General features: G+C 40.6%; 1 protein-coding gene across 1 annotated transcript in view; it reads right to left on the bottom strand.

Moving 5' to 3' along the window:
* KIN (Kin17 DNA and RNA binding protein) overlaps positions 1-17,893 on the bottom strand; it is a 35,530-nt gene extending 17,637 nt beyond the window's left edge. The window contains exons 1-7 of the mRNA XM_038530165.1: positions 17,702-17,893; positions 12,645-12,739; positions 7,959-8,002; positions 7,753-7,875; positions 6,337-6,518; positions 3,636-3,684; positions 2,558-2,615 (exon numbers count right to left, since the gene is read on the bottom strand). Of these exons, the coding sequence (XP_038386093.1) occupies positions 2,558-2,615; positions 3,636-3,684; positions 6,337-6,518; positions 7,753-7,875; positions 7,959-8,002; positions 12,645-12,739; positions 17,702-17,815 (665 nt within the window). The 5' untranslated portion in view covers positions 17,816-17,893. The remainder of the gene's footprint in view (positions 1-2,557; positions 2,616-3,635; positions 3,685-6,336; positions 6,519-7,752; positions 7,876-7,958; positions 8,003-12,644; positions 12,740-17,701) is intronic.
* Between the last annotated feature and the right edge of the window lie 77 nt (positions 17,894-17,970).

The raw sequence follows: 17,970 nt of genomic DNA, 5'->3' as shown, positions 1-17,970 counted from the left end.
GTGACTAACTGAGACAGGGGCAAGATGGGGCTAAAATCAAGACAAGAAATGAACAGTAACAGATTGGAAATGGAACATTTGCTTCTAGAACAGCCCTAGAGTTCTGCTTGTAATAACTGGAGTGGATCCTATTGCAATTAAAGAAGAGAAGGCCCAAAACAGAAATGGAAACTGGGTAATCTTTGTCCAAAAACTGGAGAAGCAGGGCTTGTCCTTGTGCCTCAATATAATCTAAAGCATCCATTTTTGGTATCTAGATCGTTTCGTTCATTCTGAGTTTTAGATATACAAGAGCTATATAAATCAACAGGAAAATAGAGCCTGTATAAAAGTGGGCCATAATCTTAGAAAAAGAAAATTTAGACGAGTCTTTCCACTGTATTATCTGTGACACTACTTATCTGTTATTATATTGAGACTGAAGTCACAGAACTTGGTCGGTCAAATAAAACTATTTTTACTAATAACATCAGAGCTGGCTTAGGGGGATAGAAGACTAACTAGCAGACCCCAGAGATAATAGGTCCTCATCCTCTCAGTTCCTAAAAGTTACCTTATCTGGAAAAGGGTCTTTGCAAATGAGACCAAGTTATAGATTCTGAGATGAGATGATCTATATGCAACCACACGCATCCTTTTAAGAGGGAAACAGGCAGATTTGATACACAGAGAAGGTGATGTGAAGAGGAAGCAAAGAGAAATTTGAAGACACTGCTTTTGAAAACTGAAGTTTGTAGCCACAAGCTAAGGAATGCCAGCAGCCCCACCAGGAGCTTGGAAGAGGCAAAGAATGGAATCCTCCCAGAGCCTCTAGAGGACGTGCAGCCCTGCACATGGCTTGATGTCAGCTCAGGGATACTGACTTCAGACTTCTGGCCTTCAGAGACAGAATAAATTTCTGTTGTTTCAAGACACTTGGTTAGGGGCACCTGGGCGGCTCAGTTGGTTAAGTATTAGCCTTCGGTTCAGGTCATGATCTTAGGGTCCTGAGACTGAGCCCTATATCGGGCTCCCTGCTCAGCAGAGAGTCTTCCTCTCCCTCCCCCTCTGCCCCTCTCCCTGCTTATGCTCTCTCTCACTCTGCTCTCTCTCTCTCTCAAATAAATAAAATAAAATCTTTAAAAAAAAAAAAGACACTTGGTTTATGGTAATTTGTTACAGCAACCATAGAAAACTAATACAAGGGAGACGAGTTTGGGGGCCAAGGGGATCAACTTTAACATTGATAGACACTTCAGAATAACAATAATAAAGGAGAATGGTGAGAAACATGTATGGATCTAAGAAGCACATAAGGTTTGATATATTTGAATTTGTCTTCCAGACCATGTCACACCAAGATTTTGAAAAAGAATTTTTTCTTAGAATATACCAAATGTGGAATCCAATTAACCATTTCCTTCATGACATCTAATGCAGGTGTCAATTCTGAAACATTTAGATCAAAGTGAAGACCTCTGACAAGCCATTCCAAAGCAGTGATACATGGCTACTCTGTCTACTTCCTTCACTTCTCCTGGCTACTTATTCAGTTGTGCAAAGAAACACTAGCATATAAATCAACCAAGAAAACTGAGGTCTTTAACAAACATGCAAAATACTAAGAAAAATAACAATTATTGGCCAACTCAAACCTAAATTCTGGTAGGTGCTGGGAAGTACCAGTAGGATGGTACCTTCCTGAATATCTTTTTTTTTTTTTAATATCTATAACCAAACTAGACACAATGCACATCACAAACAGTGAATAAATACTTAGTGAAAGACTATATAAGAAGTGCAAGAGAAGAGAACATGAAAAGTGAATAGAAGCATCTGACTATGGGCTATTCCAGGGTTTGGCAAACTCCAACCCAAGGGCCAAATGTGGCCTCCTGCCTGTATTTATATGTGAGATTTTATTGGAACAGAGCACATTCATTTGTTTACATATTGTCTATGGCTGCTTTCTCACTCTGACCTCAATCAAGTGGTTGCAACCAAGACACATAGCCAACAACGTCTGAAATATGTACTATGCGGCCTTTTCCAGAAAAACTTTGTCAAGCCCTGTTCTGCTACTACACCATGCAGCAGGGAAGCCATGACTGAGTGCCAATTGGTGTGTTTATACTGTACCAGGGCTAAGAAGTTGGGTCACTGACCTAGTCTCCGTTCTCACAAAATCTCAATATGGTAGGCAAAACAAAAACTGTATACACCTGCTCATATTTAAACTTGGTAAGTGGGCTGTGAGAGAAAAATCAATAGCACTGCAGTAGCACAGAGAGAACCAATCTGTGGAGAAGGGCTCACAGAGAAGTAAAACCTTGTCACATGGAACATTTAATCAAAATGTGCCTGGCCTCAGAAGAATCATACCATTGTGGGTAAGTAAGGAAAAAAAACAAACAAACAGTCGCTGACAAACAAAACAACCATCAAACAAAAACGAAACAAAGAAGAAAATTGCAACCAGAAGAAAAAAAACTGTTTACCATACCACAGCTTTTAAAATGTCGTCATCAACATTTCACAACAATTCTCAGGTTCTAAGATGTCTGTCCATGTAGCTCACCTTGATTTGGATGACGCTGCTGCTGAACTACATGCTCCTTTATTCAAATTAAACGTAACTGGAAGAAAAAGAAATGATACATTTTTGCATGTATATTTCATTATATATACACATACATACATACATATATATACACACACACAAGTGTATTTTTTTTTTCAGAAAAATTATAAAACTTAACAGTAAGATACCACAATATCTCCACATAGAAGTTCATGGACATTTTGAATAAACGAGAGCTGGAATGCTCCCATCCTGAGATGATAAATTTCTGCAGTTAAGAATACTGGGCGGATGCTCACAGAGCTGGGAAGATCTACACATGATTGACCTGTAGGGGACAGCCATGGCCACTTCCGGCTCCATAGCCCCCTCTCCCCTTACTAGGGGACAGGATTGCAATTTTGTTGAGGTGTTCATACCTGTCATATATGGCTTGGAGGATGCTAGGGTATGAATGTTCGTATCCCCCTCAAATTCGTATGTTGAAAACCTAATGGCCAAAGTGATGGGATTAAGAGATGGGAGCCTTCTAGAGGTAATCAGTAAGGTTCTTTTGCTCTAAACCAACCAAAATCATCTCACTTCCTTTCCCAGTGACTGCTCGTAAGCTGGAGGCTAATACAGACTGGTCAGTGACATTCAAAAGGAAGTCTGCAGGCCAGAGGAGTGTCTTATAGGAAAAGTTTCCTTGCTCACCGGGGACTCCAGAAAAGTTGCCCCCGTCATCCTCTGGACAATACTGGGTGTGCATACGATGGCCAAAAGTGCCCGCAGCCACCTCACATTCAGCTGTTGACAGGATACCATGGCATCCAGAGGCGCCCAACCTCTGGGGCTCTTGTTACAGCAAAGTATTTACATACTATTTACATACTATTTAGGCTGATTTTAGTTGTGTTTTTGTTTTTTTCACTTGTAGCTGAAGGCATCCTATCTGATTCATTATCACCTTTTCATAAAGTGGTAAAAACAATGCAATCCAGACAGATCATGTCTTGTCCGCAAACATGTTGCTAATTTTTGGTAGCGCTAATACAAAATCATCCATATTAAAAGAAGAAAAAAGTAAAGCTACCTTTTTCTTCATCATTTTCTCTGCTTAACTCTGTAAAAACAGGAGCCTCCTTAAAAAAAAATAAAAAAAAAAAAGAGAAAAAGAAAAAGAGAGAGTATGAAGGTTTGGTTCACAGTGCACTTACAATATTCAATAATCCCAAACTGTGACTTGCTACCCATATTGTAAGACAGCTCCAACATGCAGTTCTAAAATGATTAAGATCCTAGTTAAAAAAGTTATATGTGTCGTAAGTATTCTTCAACTGAGAATTATTCTAAAGGGGAAAAAAGTAGCTTCTCTGTACTACACTGCAGAAGTTTATCTACATTTTTATATCTACTACAATTTAAACAGGATACAACATAAAACAATAAACCTTAAGAATTTTAGCTAGAAGATTACTTTAAAAAGCAAAACCTTTCCATAGTGGGGGGGATAGTTTAGTGTAAGATCGAGAGCCTAAGACTCAGACCCGAATGTAAAACCCAGTCACCTCTGCACACCATTACCTTTGTCGCCTGTCAATCTCCTGCTCTCCCTGGGCCTCAATTATTCTGTCTTTAAAATAGGAATAATATGCCTATTTAGAGGTGTCATAAGGGTAAAACAGGAGGATATAAAGAAGCATTTAGCATAACGCCTGTGATAGTGTTTGATAAATGTTAATTATTGTTTCTACTAATAAAAATGTTCTTGAGAAACAACTGAGCTCTTCTTTTCTCCATTAAGATCCCACAAAGGAAGGCGAAAGACATGATATTACTTTTTAAAAACTGATAATATCTAAGAGTGGAATGAGGAAGTACTAATAAGCAGGACTTCCCCTGCCTTTTAGGGGGAGATGCTATTCACACCTGAAAAGTACGAATTAACTTGAAGATTTTAATGGAATTAAGCTAAAATGTTACAAAACAAAAATATTCCAAAAAGTAAACCACTTTCCTCTGTACAAGATGTGATCCTTCTTTACTTCCATAATAGGAAATCATCATTTTTCCTCTACAGAAAATAGAGGTTTATATTTTAAAAAGGTGAGAAAATTTCAAGAATAAAAAGCTTTTAATCTTTGGCAGGAGTTTAAATTTGACAATTACAGCAGTTTAACCATTGTTTTTATTTTAATACAGAAATCTCCTAAAAGACTGTGTGAATGCACGCATATGACAGTAGTACCGTGATACACATGTGCACCCACCCACTTATCAAGGAGATCAATTGACATGGTATATAAGTTGACTCATAAATGTATCTTAGGGGCACCTGGGTGGTTCAGTGGTTGAGTGTCTGCCTTCAGCTCAGGTCGTGAGCCCGGGTTCCTAGGATTGAGTCCTGCATTGGTGTCCCCACAGGGAGCCTGCTCCTCCTTCTGCCTATGCCTCTCCCTCTCTCTCCGTGTCTCTCATGAATGAATGAATGAATGAATGAATGAATGAATAAATAAATAAATCTTTTAAAAAACTTAAATAAATGGGTCTTTACTTTCCTCTTGCCTGCTACCTCTTGCGTCACTCTGTACTAAACAGCGTCTATAAGACAAGTACATTAATGATCAGAATAGCTGTATTCACGATAGCCAAAAACTGAAAACAAGCCACATGTTTCTCAACAGGAGAATGGATAAACTGTCTGATGTTTCTACAATGGAACAGGAGATATCAATTTAAAACAAGACTTAAACACTGATAGGAAAGAAGATAGGTGCAGTGAACATGAAGAACGTTCTGTTTGAGTTAAAGCAGCCAGATAGAGAGTATAATATAGGATCACATTTCTACAAAGTTCAAGAACACACTAATAGATAATCAACAGTGGTACATTAGAACGTTGGTTCCTTCTTGGGAATGAGGAATTTAGTTAGGAATGACTATGACCCTAGAAACTTCTATATCTTGATCTGTGTGGTCACTACATAGGGTCCTGGTCCATCTATTACCCATCCATTCATCTACATATGCATGTACATACGTAAAATTTCACTGAGCTGTCACCCTAAGATTAACACACATCATACACTTTATCACATGTATCTTATACCACAATAAGGTTTTAAAAAATACTCAATGGCTAGTAATTTTACATATATACTAAGTTATGTTTTCCTGTACACACATAATTTTTGATACATAAATACCATGAGTTGGGGGGATTTTACCTTTTGTTTACTGCCTTATCCCCAGTGTCTAGAAAAAGGCCTGGTACATAAGGGGAACCCAATAAATATTTGTTAAAATAAATGCCTTACTCTAGTTATGCTAACACCTGAACCACCTGAACCATGTTCTCTTTCCCCCATTTGCTGGGTTTTGTGGGTTGATTCTTTGAGCCCAGAGGTTGTATCTACCTTCAGGCAGTCTATACCCTCCCCAGGCTGGGGCAAATGCTGGCCCTCTAGGCTCTCACGCTGTTTTTAACTCCAGCACTACATTCATTACAGCCACGCAGTATGATCTGCTATGTCTTCCCCATTAGCTATCGCTTCTGCCTCAGAGATACAGAAACTGAGGTTTAGGAGAGTATAAAACTCTTCAAGATCATGAGTCAATCAGTTAGCACACAAACCCAGGTTTGTCTCAACTCCAAAACCTGGGCTTTTATACTTGGCCACAGTTTTTTCTTCTCTTAATTAAGGAACAAGACCTACAAAACCCAATTCAACACTTAAAAATTTTGCTTCTTGAGTCCTTTCTCTGTTGCTTCCTGGAATGTTATTGTCACCCACCTGTTCTTTCCCTTCCAGTCCTCTTCTCACTTGTTCTTCAATAAATTTGGCTGTTTTTTCCTCATCATCAAGGTCCTGCTTCTTTTTTTTCTCTAGTTCCAGCTGCCGGCGGATAGTTTCTGGGTCTCTGTCTATATACTGAATATACCAGCCTTTTGGAGTCTCATCCACCTTGCACAAGCCTTAAAAAAAAAAAAAAAAAGACAAATTCGTATTCAATCAAAACTAAAAGTAAATAGAAATGTGTTCTATCTCTCTGCATCATATGCTTATTCATTCAAATACACCCATTCAAACACATTCAAAAACACACATTCATGCAACATACAAATTTTCCATATTCATGGTTGATGAAATTTAGGTTTTAAGTAAAATATTTTATGTCCTTAAACAGAAAAAAATTGTATTGTTTTTAACTAGCTAGGTTAAGTCAACTATTTAAGCAAGAGAAACACATGGAAGAAGTATTATCTTGCTTAGTAATTATTTAACTAAGTATTTAACATCCAAGGAGTACATGATATTCTACTAACTTAACTAAGTAGAAATTTTTCCCATAAAATGAAATAAAGTTGGGCAGCCCCAGTGGCCCAGTGGTTTAGCACTGCCTTTGGCCCAGGGTGTGATCCTGGAGACCTGGGATCAAGTCCCGTGTCAGGTTCCCTGTGCAGGAGCCTGCTTCTCCCTCTGCCTGTATCTCTCTCTCTCTCTCTGTCATGAATAGATAGATAAAATGTTAAATAATAATAATAATAATAATTTTTTAAAAAAATGAAATAAAGTAACACACTGAATAAGAAATACACTGACACAAAATTTCCTTCTCTCTTCTCCTGAGCTTCAGTCTATGAAGGTCAGAAATGGAAAAAGCTGCAACAAATTTTTAAAAGGCTCCTTGGGGCGCCTGGGTGGCCCAGTTGGTTAAGTGTCCAACTCTTGGTTTCTTGATCAGCTCAGGTCATGATCTCAGGGTCATGAGATCGAGCCCCCATCAGGCTCTGCACTCAGTGTGGAGTCTGCTTGAGATTCCCTCTTGATCCCTACTGCTCAGGCTCGCTCTCTCTCTCTCTAAAATAAATAAATCAATCTTAAAAAAAATAAAATAAAAAGCTCCTGTAACAAAAGTTTCTGAAAGTAAAATGAGTATGGGGATAAGAGAGGGAAAGGACTGACAATAAATCTTAATCCAAATGAGAGGAAATTTCAGTGATACATCTCTGCCCAATCAAAAGAACCATTCCACTCATAATCATGTGTAACACACAAAATCAATCCTAGAAGATTATATGTATTCTCACCTGTTTTGAATTGCCCTACTCACCCTCGTTTCCATAAATTTACTCAGAAACTATGACAATTCTCTCTCCCCGCACTGGAGCTATGAAACAACTACTCAAATCCTGGTCTTATTCTTACCTTCTCTGCCCAGCCACTTTGTAAAATCAGTCAGAGTCTCCCACTGAGTGGCATTCATATGGATATGCTCCCGGTGGCTGATATATTCATTATAAACGATGTTGTTGTGGACTCTCTTAGTTCCTAAGAACAAAATATGATATCATCAGTCCTGTGCAGGTTATAAGAGCATGACGTTATTATATGCACAATAACTGGATGCTTACCAAAGCGTCTCCGGAGAAGTTCTAGAAAGTCATTTCGGAATTCCCTAATAAGGAAAGGAAAGAGTGTGTTATGGTAATTCTACAAATATAAAGCATCATCTTGCTGAAATGTAAGCCATCATACAGTGTGAATGCCCAAAGGACAGATGAAACATCTATGTATCTGTTACAAACCTTTAAAAACTGAAAAAGGAAGGAATTCCCAAAAGATTATAGCTTTCAAGAATTACAGTGAAAAGTCAATTTGCTGTTGAAACCTTTGGCCTTAGCAGAGTAGCCGTAACCAAAGTGACTACACATCTTTGCAGAGGCTCCTTCATCAAGTCTCACTGCTACTGAATGTAGCATAATAACACCATTCTTTTGAAGGTAGCAAACTCCCCTTATTACATGTGAAATTAGCATTTACTGTCCCTCTGCGCTGAGTACTGTGTTAAGTGCTAGGTAAACATGTGTGAATGAGACATAAATCTTGACCTAGGTTACAATCTAGCAGAACCCATCATAACAGAAATCGAACTGCAAAAGAGACATGAGAAAGTATCATGGGAGTTGATGGAGATGCCCAGAGGTGATCCCCAATTTGGGCAGTGAAGTATTAAACAGGACTTCAGAGTGAAGAGAAGGCCATTTCCAGCCGGTAGAGGGACATGAAAGTATCATGTCTGGGAAATGATCATCTAATCAAGCTAATGTTGAGAGTAGACAGCAATGAGGGATACAGTGGGACAGAAGAGAATAACGGGGTGGGGGTGGAACACATAGCTGGAAAATACTGGTAGGGCTTATCTTAGAAGCACCTTGAAGAGGGTGGGTTTTATGCATGCAGTGGAAAAGCACCAGATCATTTATTTAGGAATTAGTCCGTGAAAATCTGTGATTTAAAAAGATAATCCCGTGGAAAGTACAAAACAAGAATTCTCCAAGTGTGGCCCCCAGAAGAGCAGCATTGACATTGCCTGGGAACCAGGTAGAAATGCCAAGTCTCTAGCCCTAGCTCAGATCTTCTGAATCAGGACCTGCCACTGTCGTCACAAGCCCTCCAGGTGCTCATGATGCCTGTATGGTTTGTGATCCACGGGCAAAAAACATGTGCAGGAGAAGCTGCAGCTGGGCGACCAGTGAGGAAGTCATGGAATTACTTTAGGTGAGAGATCATGGGAACTATTGCTAGAGCTGTGAGAATGGAAAGGATACATGTTGAAAGGACACTGTGGAGGAGAATCAAAACAGGGGCTTCCTGGGCAGCAGTTATCAGACAGCCCAGGATAACAGGCAGGTGTGGTGGGCAGGATACTGCCTTTAGTTTTAAAATGTTGGCTTTGAGAGAACCAACCTTCAGAAATACAGAATTGTGCAGAAAAAAAAAATCTACAACTTAAGACAGATATTAGGAATGAAAATTAAGATTCAGGAGTCATCCCACATGAAGGTTAGCAGCTGGAAGAATGGAACTCCTGGAACCTGCGTGCTGTGGATGAAAGGAAGCCAAGCAGGCACCCTGAAGAAAATTCCTGCATTTGAGCTACTGCGGGGACAGGCAGAGGGGTTAAGGAAAAAAGTAAGCAGAGGGAGGAGGAGGGTGAGGAGGAAAGCCAGGAAAGAGTAGTAAACAGAGAGGTGTTCATGGACAGTGAAAACAGATACCCAGGAAGATGGAAACAGGCACAAGTGACCCTTCAGGAGGCTGTTGGAGGCGGAGGGCAGCTACTGTGGATGCAGTGAATGGGGGGGTAGAGAGGAAGGCTCCAGTGTGGATAGCTCTTGCCAGAATGACATTTCCCCAAGTGTGGCACAAGCAGCCCAGTGGTATTCCAGTGGTTTTAGGTGGTTCACAGATAAAGAACTTTGGTCTTTTCCCTATGTTACTTGCCTTGATGGCACAAAAGCAATGCAGGGTGAACCTGCCGGCATCTTAGCCAAGTCAAGGCAGTGGGTGGTGAGACCAAACTGTACTAGCAACCTAGGTATGCTTCATGTACTCACAGTGAAAGTCACTGCCCATTTCATTGAGAACATCCCTGATGAAGCACTATCATTAATGGGATTCAGTCTCAATCTTTGGGGCTATATCTTTCTAACATCCCGTGTGATGAAATGGGATTAGGAATAAATCATTTCTGTTGCTGCACAGGGGTTGTCTTAAACAAAGTACTTGTGTGAATGTTTGAGCTATGTGCTGAACTACCTTTTTCCAAAGAGCACCATTTTTATTTGAAAGAATGACTGACAAGTCAACCATGATTATTCCAGATTAGATATTTAGTAGACATTTTTTTTAAAACTAAACAAAGTGTGTCATGTCAAGGAGAACAACTGACAGGTATTCTGTTGCCAATGATAAAATTTGAGCTGCAAGCAAAAATTTGAATCTGGTAAACTGGCATCAGCTACTGTGAGTTCAATGTATTTCCCAAAACTTAAAGACATTTCTGATAACAAGTGCTAACATTAATAAATATGATTTTATGCTATTGTGTAACAAAACGTGTCACCATTTGGGATACTCAGTAAATGAATGAATATCTTCCAAATGACCAATACATGATGCTATAAAATCATGCATGGGTACAAGATCTGCTTAAAGTGAAAGATCGAGGGACATCTGGGTGGCTTAGTGGTTTAGCGTCTGCCTTTGGCTCAGGTCACGATCCCAGAGCCCTGGGATCTGCCTATGTCTCTGCTTCTCTCTTTGTGTCTTTCGTGAATAAATAAATAAAATTAAAAAAAAAAAAAAGTAAAAGATCAAGAGATCATAAGGTAATAGAGTTTAAAAAGTTCACTGATATGGTTTCAGATTCCACACCACAACAAATCTTTAAGAAACTACCATGCCAGCGTGGCCTGAGGGCTTCAGTCAGTTGAGCCACTGACTCCTGATTTCAGCTCAGGTCATGACCTCAGGGTCCTGGGACTGAACCCTGCATTGGGCTCTACCCTCAGTGGACAGTCTGCTTGTGGATTCTCTCTCCTCCTCTGCCCTTCCTCCAGTTTGTGCATGAGTGTGCATACTCTCTCTCTAAAGTAATAAAAAAATAACTTAAAAAAAAAGTTTAAGAAACTACCATGCTATTGTTTTGATGCAGTATCAAAGAAGAATATCCAAAATTAACTGAAAAAGGCTATTAAAATATTACCCCTAGACGCCTGGGTGGCTCAGCAGTTAAAGTGCCTGCCTTCAGCCCAGGGCGTGATCCTGGAGTCCCACGTCGGGCTCCCTGCAGGGAGCCTGCTTCTCCCTCTGCTTTTGTCTCTGCCTCTCTCTCTCTGTTCTCTCATGAATAAATAAATAAATAAATCTTTAAAAAAATATATTGCCCCTATTACAACTATACATCTATGAACAGGATGGGTTTCCTTTAGAAACAGATTGAATGCAGAAGCAGGTGTGGAATCCAACTATCTTCTATTAAGACACTAAAGAGAGGGGATCCCTGGGTGGCTCAGTGGTTTAGCGCCTGCCTTTGGCCCAGGGCGCGATCCTGGAGTCCCGGGATCGAGTCCCACGTGGGGCTCCCTGCATGGAGCCTGCTTCTCCCTCCTCCTGTGTCTCTGCCTCTGCCTCTCTCTCTCTCTCTCTCTGTCTATCATGAATAAATAAATAAATAAATAATAAATAAATAAATCTTTAAAAAAAAAAGAAAGCATTAAGACACTAAAGAGATTCGCAAAAATATAAACGTCACTCTTATTTTTGTTTTGTTTTAGAAAATACATTTTTAAAATAAAAAAATTATTTTAACATGTGATAGGTTTAATACTGTTATTTTAAATGAATTAATACATTAATTTTTTCATTTTTAATCCCTATGTTACAAATACCAATATATTAAAATCAAGTATCAATATCAAACATAAACAAAAGCTCTTCAGGGCTCTTCAATAATTTTTAAGGGTGTAAAGGGATCCTAAGTACAAAAGGTCTAGAACTTTGGAAAGAAACAGGTAGAAACAAAACTAAACATTAATAGTAATAATAATTTACAGCTATTCATCGAGTACTGAGTACTCTTGTAAACACTTTAAAAATATTAATTCATTGGGACACCTGGGTGGCTCAGTGGTTGAGTGTCTGCCTTTCGGCTCAGGGTGTGATCCCAGAGTTCTGGGATCGAGTCCCACATTGGGCTCCCTGGTGAGGAGCCTGCTTCTCCCTCTGCCTGTGTCTCTACCTCTCTCTGGGTCTCTCGTGAATAAATAAAAAAAAATCTTAAAACAAAACAAAACTTTAAAAAAGTATTAATTTATTAATCTTTATATAAACTTTATAAAATAAAGAGAACACTTGGAAGAGGGTACGGTCTTTAGGTCCATTTTACAGATGAGAAGACAAAAGCACAGACAAATGTGTTTCAGCCAAAGTCACACAGCTCATGAGTAGAGAAGCCTGGACTTGCAGGTTTAAAGCAGACAGTCTGACTCCAGGGCTGTGCTCTTAGCCACAACTGAGTTGGAATGAAGACAGTTTATGTTGGAAGTGCAAGACTAAATTGTGAGACCCACTTCTGCAACAATTTTATGCTATAATAAATTGTCAAAGGAAAACAAAACCTGAGCACAAGATAATACAGCTATTGTGTTAATGTGTAAAGAATGAACAGAGCTCCCAATATAGAAAATACTAAGCATCTACTAAGAGTCCAACTGAATAAAGCTTATGAGAAAGGATGTCCTCAAGCTACTTACTCTGAAAAATAATCCATAAACTGCTGAGGATTTTCAGAAGCCAGCAAGAGTTGTCTCTGATGAGATTCAGACATACAGTGACATTTGAAGCCATTCTACAAAAATGGAAAGGTAGTAGTTACATTCTGATTTAGGTCATCTAGGTCATCATAATAGGCCCTAAAGAAAAGTATTTAATCAATCCTAAAAAGCTGCTCTTTGATGATAAATTGAAAAAACAAACAATAAAGAAAAGGGAAAAAAAGAGAAAAATAACTAGCTCTAAACACACTATCATTTTTTTAAACAAGTTTTTTACAAGGTTGAGTTATGCAACACTGTTAATTAAAGAATAATCCAGGAGATTAAAAAGGCAGAAAAACAGTGCTTTGGAAAACACACATTAATAAGAAACATGACTGGGCACAGTAACAAAAGAGTGACTATTTTTTAAATCACTTTAACAAATTCTATTGGACACCTACTTCATGTAGTGCTGTGCAAGCACTTAGAGAGATGTAATGAAGTAAAATGGGTCAGTAGTGAATTTCTATTAAGGGGACTATTTTCACTCACTTTTCTCTACTTCAATTCATTATCCAAAAGATATCGTGGCATACTACAGAAACCTCATGTTAAATATACTAAATTTCATCTTCTTCTGATGGTTAATAAAAAAAATTCTAAGTTTTGGCTTTGTATCTACTCAACATTTACACCTGATTCTTCACTAGAAATAGAAATGAAAATGTGTCCGTCCTCCCATATTCCCCATCTCAGTGAACAGCACAATCACACACCCATCACCCGAGCCAGGACCCCAGAGTCAGGCATCCTGGAATCCTCCTCTATGTCTGCCTTCCATCATCACCAAGTCCACTCAGCCTCCTTAAGAACTCTTCTAGTGTCCCTCTGCTCAATCCCATGTCTCTGGCCTGACGTCAACACTCCATCTTGCTTAGCTTCCTAAGCTTTGATCACCCACAGTCTACCCACACTATTCCTGCCTCATCTGTGTACCACCTGTGCCTTACTTTTACTTAAAGATATCTTAAAAGGAAACTTAGTATCAGTCTCATGAATGAAAACCAGTACTACATTCCCTAAGTTAAAAATAAATCAATAAAATGAAAACAAAATGATGTTATTACATTCAAGAAGCCCATAAGAGTGGATGGGCTGGTGGGGGGTGGCAGGGAGTACTCTGGATCTGACCTCCTTCCCCTCAATGTTCGGATACTGAGAGCTAGGGAGACAGGGGAAGACCTTGGAAGGGTCAACTTCTCCTCCTGCAGGCCACCCTCCCAGGTAGGGAAGGCAATGAATAGATTTGAGGGCAAACAGGACAGAACCACCACAAGTATCTTACTCTGAAGTTGGCAACTAAAAGAATGAATTAAGCCTTTAATCTCCTTTTCCCATAGGAATTATATTTTAGGGTAACATTTAAGGATAACCAAACAGTCCTAATTAATGAGAAAATGCTCTTTTTATAAAAGAATGGTAGCCAATAATACATTTAGAAAAATATAGAAAAATAACCACTTTGCAACTCTTATGGCAATAACGGACTCAATCACAGATACTAAAACACCTAAGTAAAAGGCTGATGGGAACCTAGATAATTCCTTACCAGTTACTTGCTAGTAAGGGAAAATATTACTTTCTGACATTACTTTACAGGCTGTCATCTTTATTTAAATATCTTAGCACTATCAGACATTATGGGCTTCCTTTTGTGATATAACACGAAATACACAGGATCACCTATAAAGTAGTCTTCCCTAAAATATTTAACCTGGACCTAATCAAGCCTTCATATCTAAGTTTTGGTTTATAGAAACTATAAATTAGAGAAAGAAGGTGAAAGATAACCATAAGAAAACCTGATTGTTTTATACCAGAAAGTGGCAATGCTCCAAGGCAGTTACCAGCCCAGTCTCTTCTAGTCAATGTCAGAAAAACAACTGAATGACAAAGATATGGAAGCAATCAAGCATCCACTGATAGATGAACAGACAAAGAAGATGGATAAAGAAGACATACACAGTGGAATAGTACTCAGCTGTAAAAAAAAGAATGAGGTCTTGCCATTTGTGACCATATGGATGGACCCAGGCTGTATTATGCTAAGTGAAATAAGTCAGAGAAAGGCAAATTTTGTATGATTTCACCTATATGTGGAATCTAAAAAACTAAGGGATAAACAAAAACAAAAGCACAATTGGACCTATAAACACAGAGAGCTGACGGTTGCTGGGGAGGGGGATTAGAAGATGGCAAAACAGGTGAAGGGGAGTGGGAGATACAGGCGCCCAGTGATAGAACGAATGTCATGGAAATAAAAGGTACAGCATAGGGAAAATAGTCAACGCTATTGTTAATAAAATAATGTGATATGTGACAGATAGCTACATTTGTGAACACAGCATAAGGTATAAACAGGATTATAGTCTAAGATATAAATTATGTTGTACACCTGAAACTAACTAATGTAATGTGTGTGTAATGTGTGTCAACTATACTCATATAAAAAATTAATTTAAAAAAAAGAAAAGAAAAATAATTGGGTTTCAGGGGTCAGGAGAAAGGGTGAGGGAAGTGGGGTCTATATTCAGTTTAGAACTGAGAAAGGATTAAAAGTCCTAATAATCCAGAGCGCAGAGATTTTTAAGGCAGTGAAACTCTATTCTGTATGATACTATAATCATGGGTATATGTCATTATACATTTGTCCAAACACATAGAATGTCCAACATCTAGAGTGAACGGTACCATAAACTGTAAACTTTGGTGATGATGACATATCAATGTAACTTTATTGATTGTAAAAAAGTACTGCTCTTTTGCAAGATGCTGATAGGGGGAAGCTGTAGTGGGGCCTATCTATGGGAAAGCTCTGTACCTTCCACTCTTTATTGCTGTGAACCTAAAATTGCTCTTAAAAAAATATTTTTTAAAGTCCTAATAACACATCCAATTCATAGCTTTTGATTTGATCATGGTTTGAAAAAACTTTTAAAAAGCATCTGTGCAGGACACCTGGGTGGCTCGGCAGTTGGGTGTCTGCCTTTGGCTTGGGGCCTGATCCTGGATTCCCAAAATCGAGTCCTGCATTGAGCTCCTTGCAGGGAGCCTGCTTCTCCCTCTGCCTGTGTCTCTGCCTCTCTCTCTGTGTCTCTCATGAATAGTTAAAATCTTTTAAAAATAAAAATAAATAAATAAAAAGCATCTGTGGGAAGAAGGGAGGGAGGACAAGCGAATATGGAGTATGTTTCAGATGACAGAAGGAAATTATTAATTTTGTTATGTGGGCTGATGGGTATTGTGGCTACCTAGAAAAAGGTCCGAGTGTTTTAGACGGGGACCCTGGGTGGCTCAGTTGGAAGCAACTGCCTTTGGATCAGGTCCTGGGTCCTGGAATGAAGTCCCAATCATCTTGTTCCTCGCTCTGCCTTTTCCCCTCCCCCTGTTCATGCTTTCTCTCTCTCAAATAAATAGATAAAAATCCTAAAAAAAAAAAAAAAAAAAAAAGAGAGAGAGAGACAGAGAGAGAGAGACCCAAATATCTTAGAGATGCATACTTAAGTATGTAGTGATAAATGTCCCAAGGTTTGCAATATACTTTAACATATTTCTGAAAAAAGCAAAGACAGACAAGTTGCTTAGAATGTTAAATACGGGGCAGCCCGGGTGGCCCAGCGGTTTAGTGCCTGCCTCCGTCCCAGGATGTGATCCTGGAGACCTGGGATTGAGTCCCACATCGGGCTCCCTGCATGGAGCTTGCTTCTCCCTCTGCCTGTGTCTCTGCCTCTCTCTCTCTGTGTCTCTCATGAATAAATAAATAAAATCTTAAAAAAAAAAAAAAGAATGTTAAATATGGGTCATAGATACATGCATGTTCACGGTATTAGCCTCTCGTTTTCTGTGTGAGAATTTCACCTTTTCACCTTGACTACTAAAAAAAGAGAAGTGGAGAGAGATGAAAAAGAAAAAAAAGACTGTATCGGTGTTATTCAGTGTGAGTCCATCCCGAAGCATCTAATCCCCCGCTGGCGGAAACCCTGGAGGAGGGTTATCCTTCTGATTATCCAACATTCCCCTGCACCTACGCAATCCAACTCAATGTCCAGAGAAGATGATGAGCCTGTCACTAGCTTGCTCTCAGTTCTTCAAGGTGCTTTATCATCAGCCTCAACAATGAGAGAAAAAAATATAGACTTCATGGGACCCCTATACCAAAGTTTCTAAGATCTGCCCAAAGACAGCCTGCCTTCCCCAGCCATGGCCACATCATTCATGGATTTAAAACTCCCAATCTAAAAAAAATAATAATAATAAAAAAGTAAAACTCCCAATCTTACCGGTAGGTACAATCCTCCCTTTAAAATTAAAAAAAAAAAAAAAAGTTTGTATTTATTCATGAGACACAGGGACAGAGAGAGGCAGAGACACACAGGCAGAGGGGCCGGGTGCAGGCCTCGATCCCAGGACCCCGGGGTCACGCCCTGAGCCCAAGGCAGATGCTCAACCGCTGAGCCAGCCACCCAGGGGCCCTCCCCTGCTTGGTGCAATTCTTATTCCCATTTAACGAGACAAGCCAACAGGCAGGGGGAATGCAAGCGACCTGCCCCGCACTACACGGGTGGGAAGCGGCGCGGCTGGGACTCCTGACAGCCTGGCCCGCGACCACGGTCCATCCACAGCAGTGCTGCCCGCGCTGCAGAAACACCTGCCACGGCGTCGTCCGACCCCGACAGGAGGCCTGGCTGGAGCCTAGTCACCCCGAGCCTCCCGGGCCGCGTCGAGTCAGGACTGCTGCTATCCCCAGGCCTGGCGCTGCCCCCTCCAGCGCCGCCGTTCTAGGACGCGGCTAGAGGAGCAGCTTCCCGTCCCGGAGAGCTGCGGAACCTTTTCCCAGGTCACTCCTTCCCGGGGTAAGCTCGCGGAGGGATGAGGCGCCCGAGCCCCCCGGCTCCCCCCGCGCGAGCGGTGCAGGTGAGGCCGCCCGGGGAGGCGGGCAGCTGGTCGCCCAGCGCGGACCCCCCTCCCCGCACACCCCCCCCGGGCCCGCTTACCTCGTCCCGGCACTGCTTCTGGCACATCTGGCAGTACCAGCGCAGCTTCTGAAGCCCCTTGGACTTGATCCTGTTGGCAATGGCCTTCGGGGTAAGGAAATCGGACTTTCCCATCGCGACCACCGGCAGCGACAACTCTCCCCAAGCCCAGCGCCCCGCCAACCGGAAGCGGAAGGAAGCTGGGTGGGTGGGCCCAGAGCCGGAAGGAGGTGGGGCCTCGGGAGGCACAGCCCCCTCCAACGCTCGCGAGGCTTCGCCGTCGGCGGCGG

This window comes from Canis lupus, chromosome 2 (assembly GCF_011100685.1).
Source record: "Canis lupus familiaris isolate Mischka breed German Shepherd chromosome 2, alternate assembly UU_Cfam_GSD_1.0, whole genome shotgun sequence".
NCBI lineage: Eukaryota > Metazoa > Chordata > Mammalia > Carnivora > Canidae > Canis > Canis lupus.
Note: the sequence above shows the minus strand (reverse complement) of the source record. Positions and strands in the feature narration are given on the sequence as shown.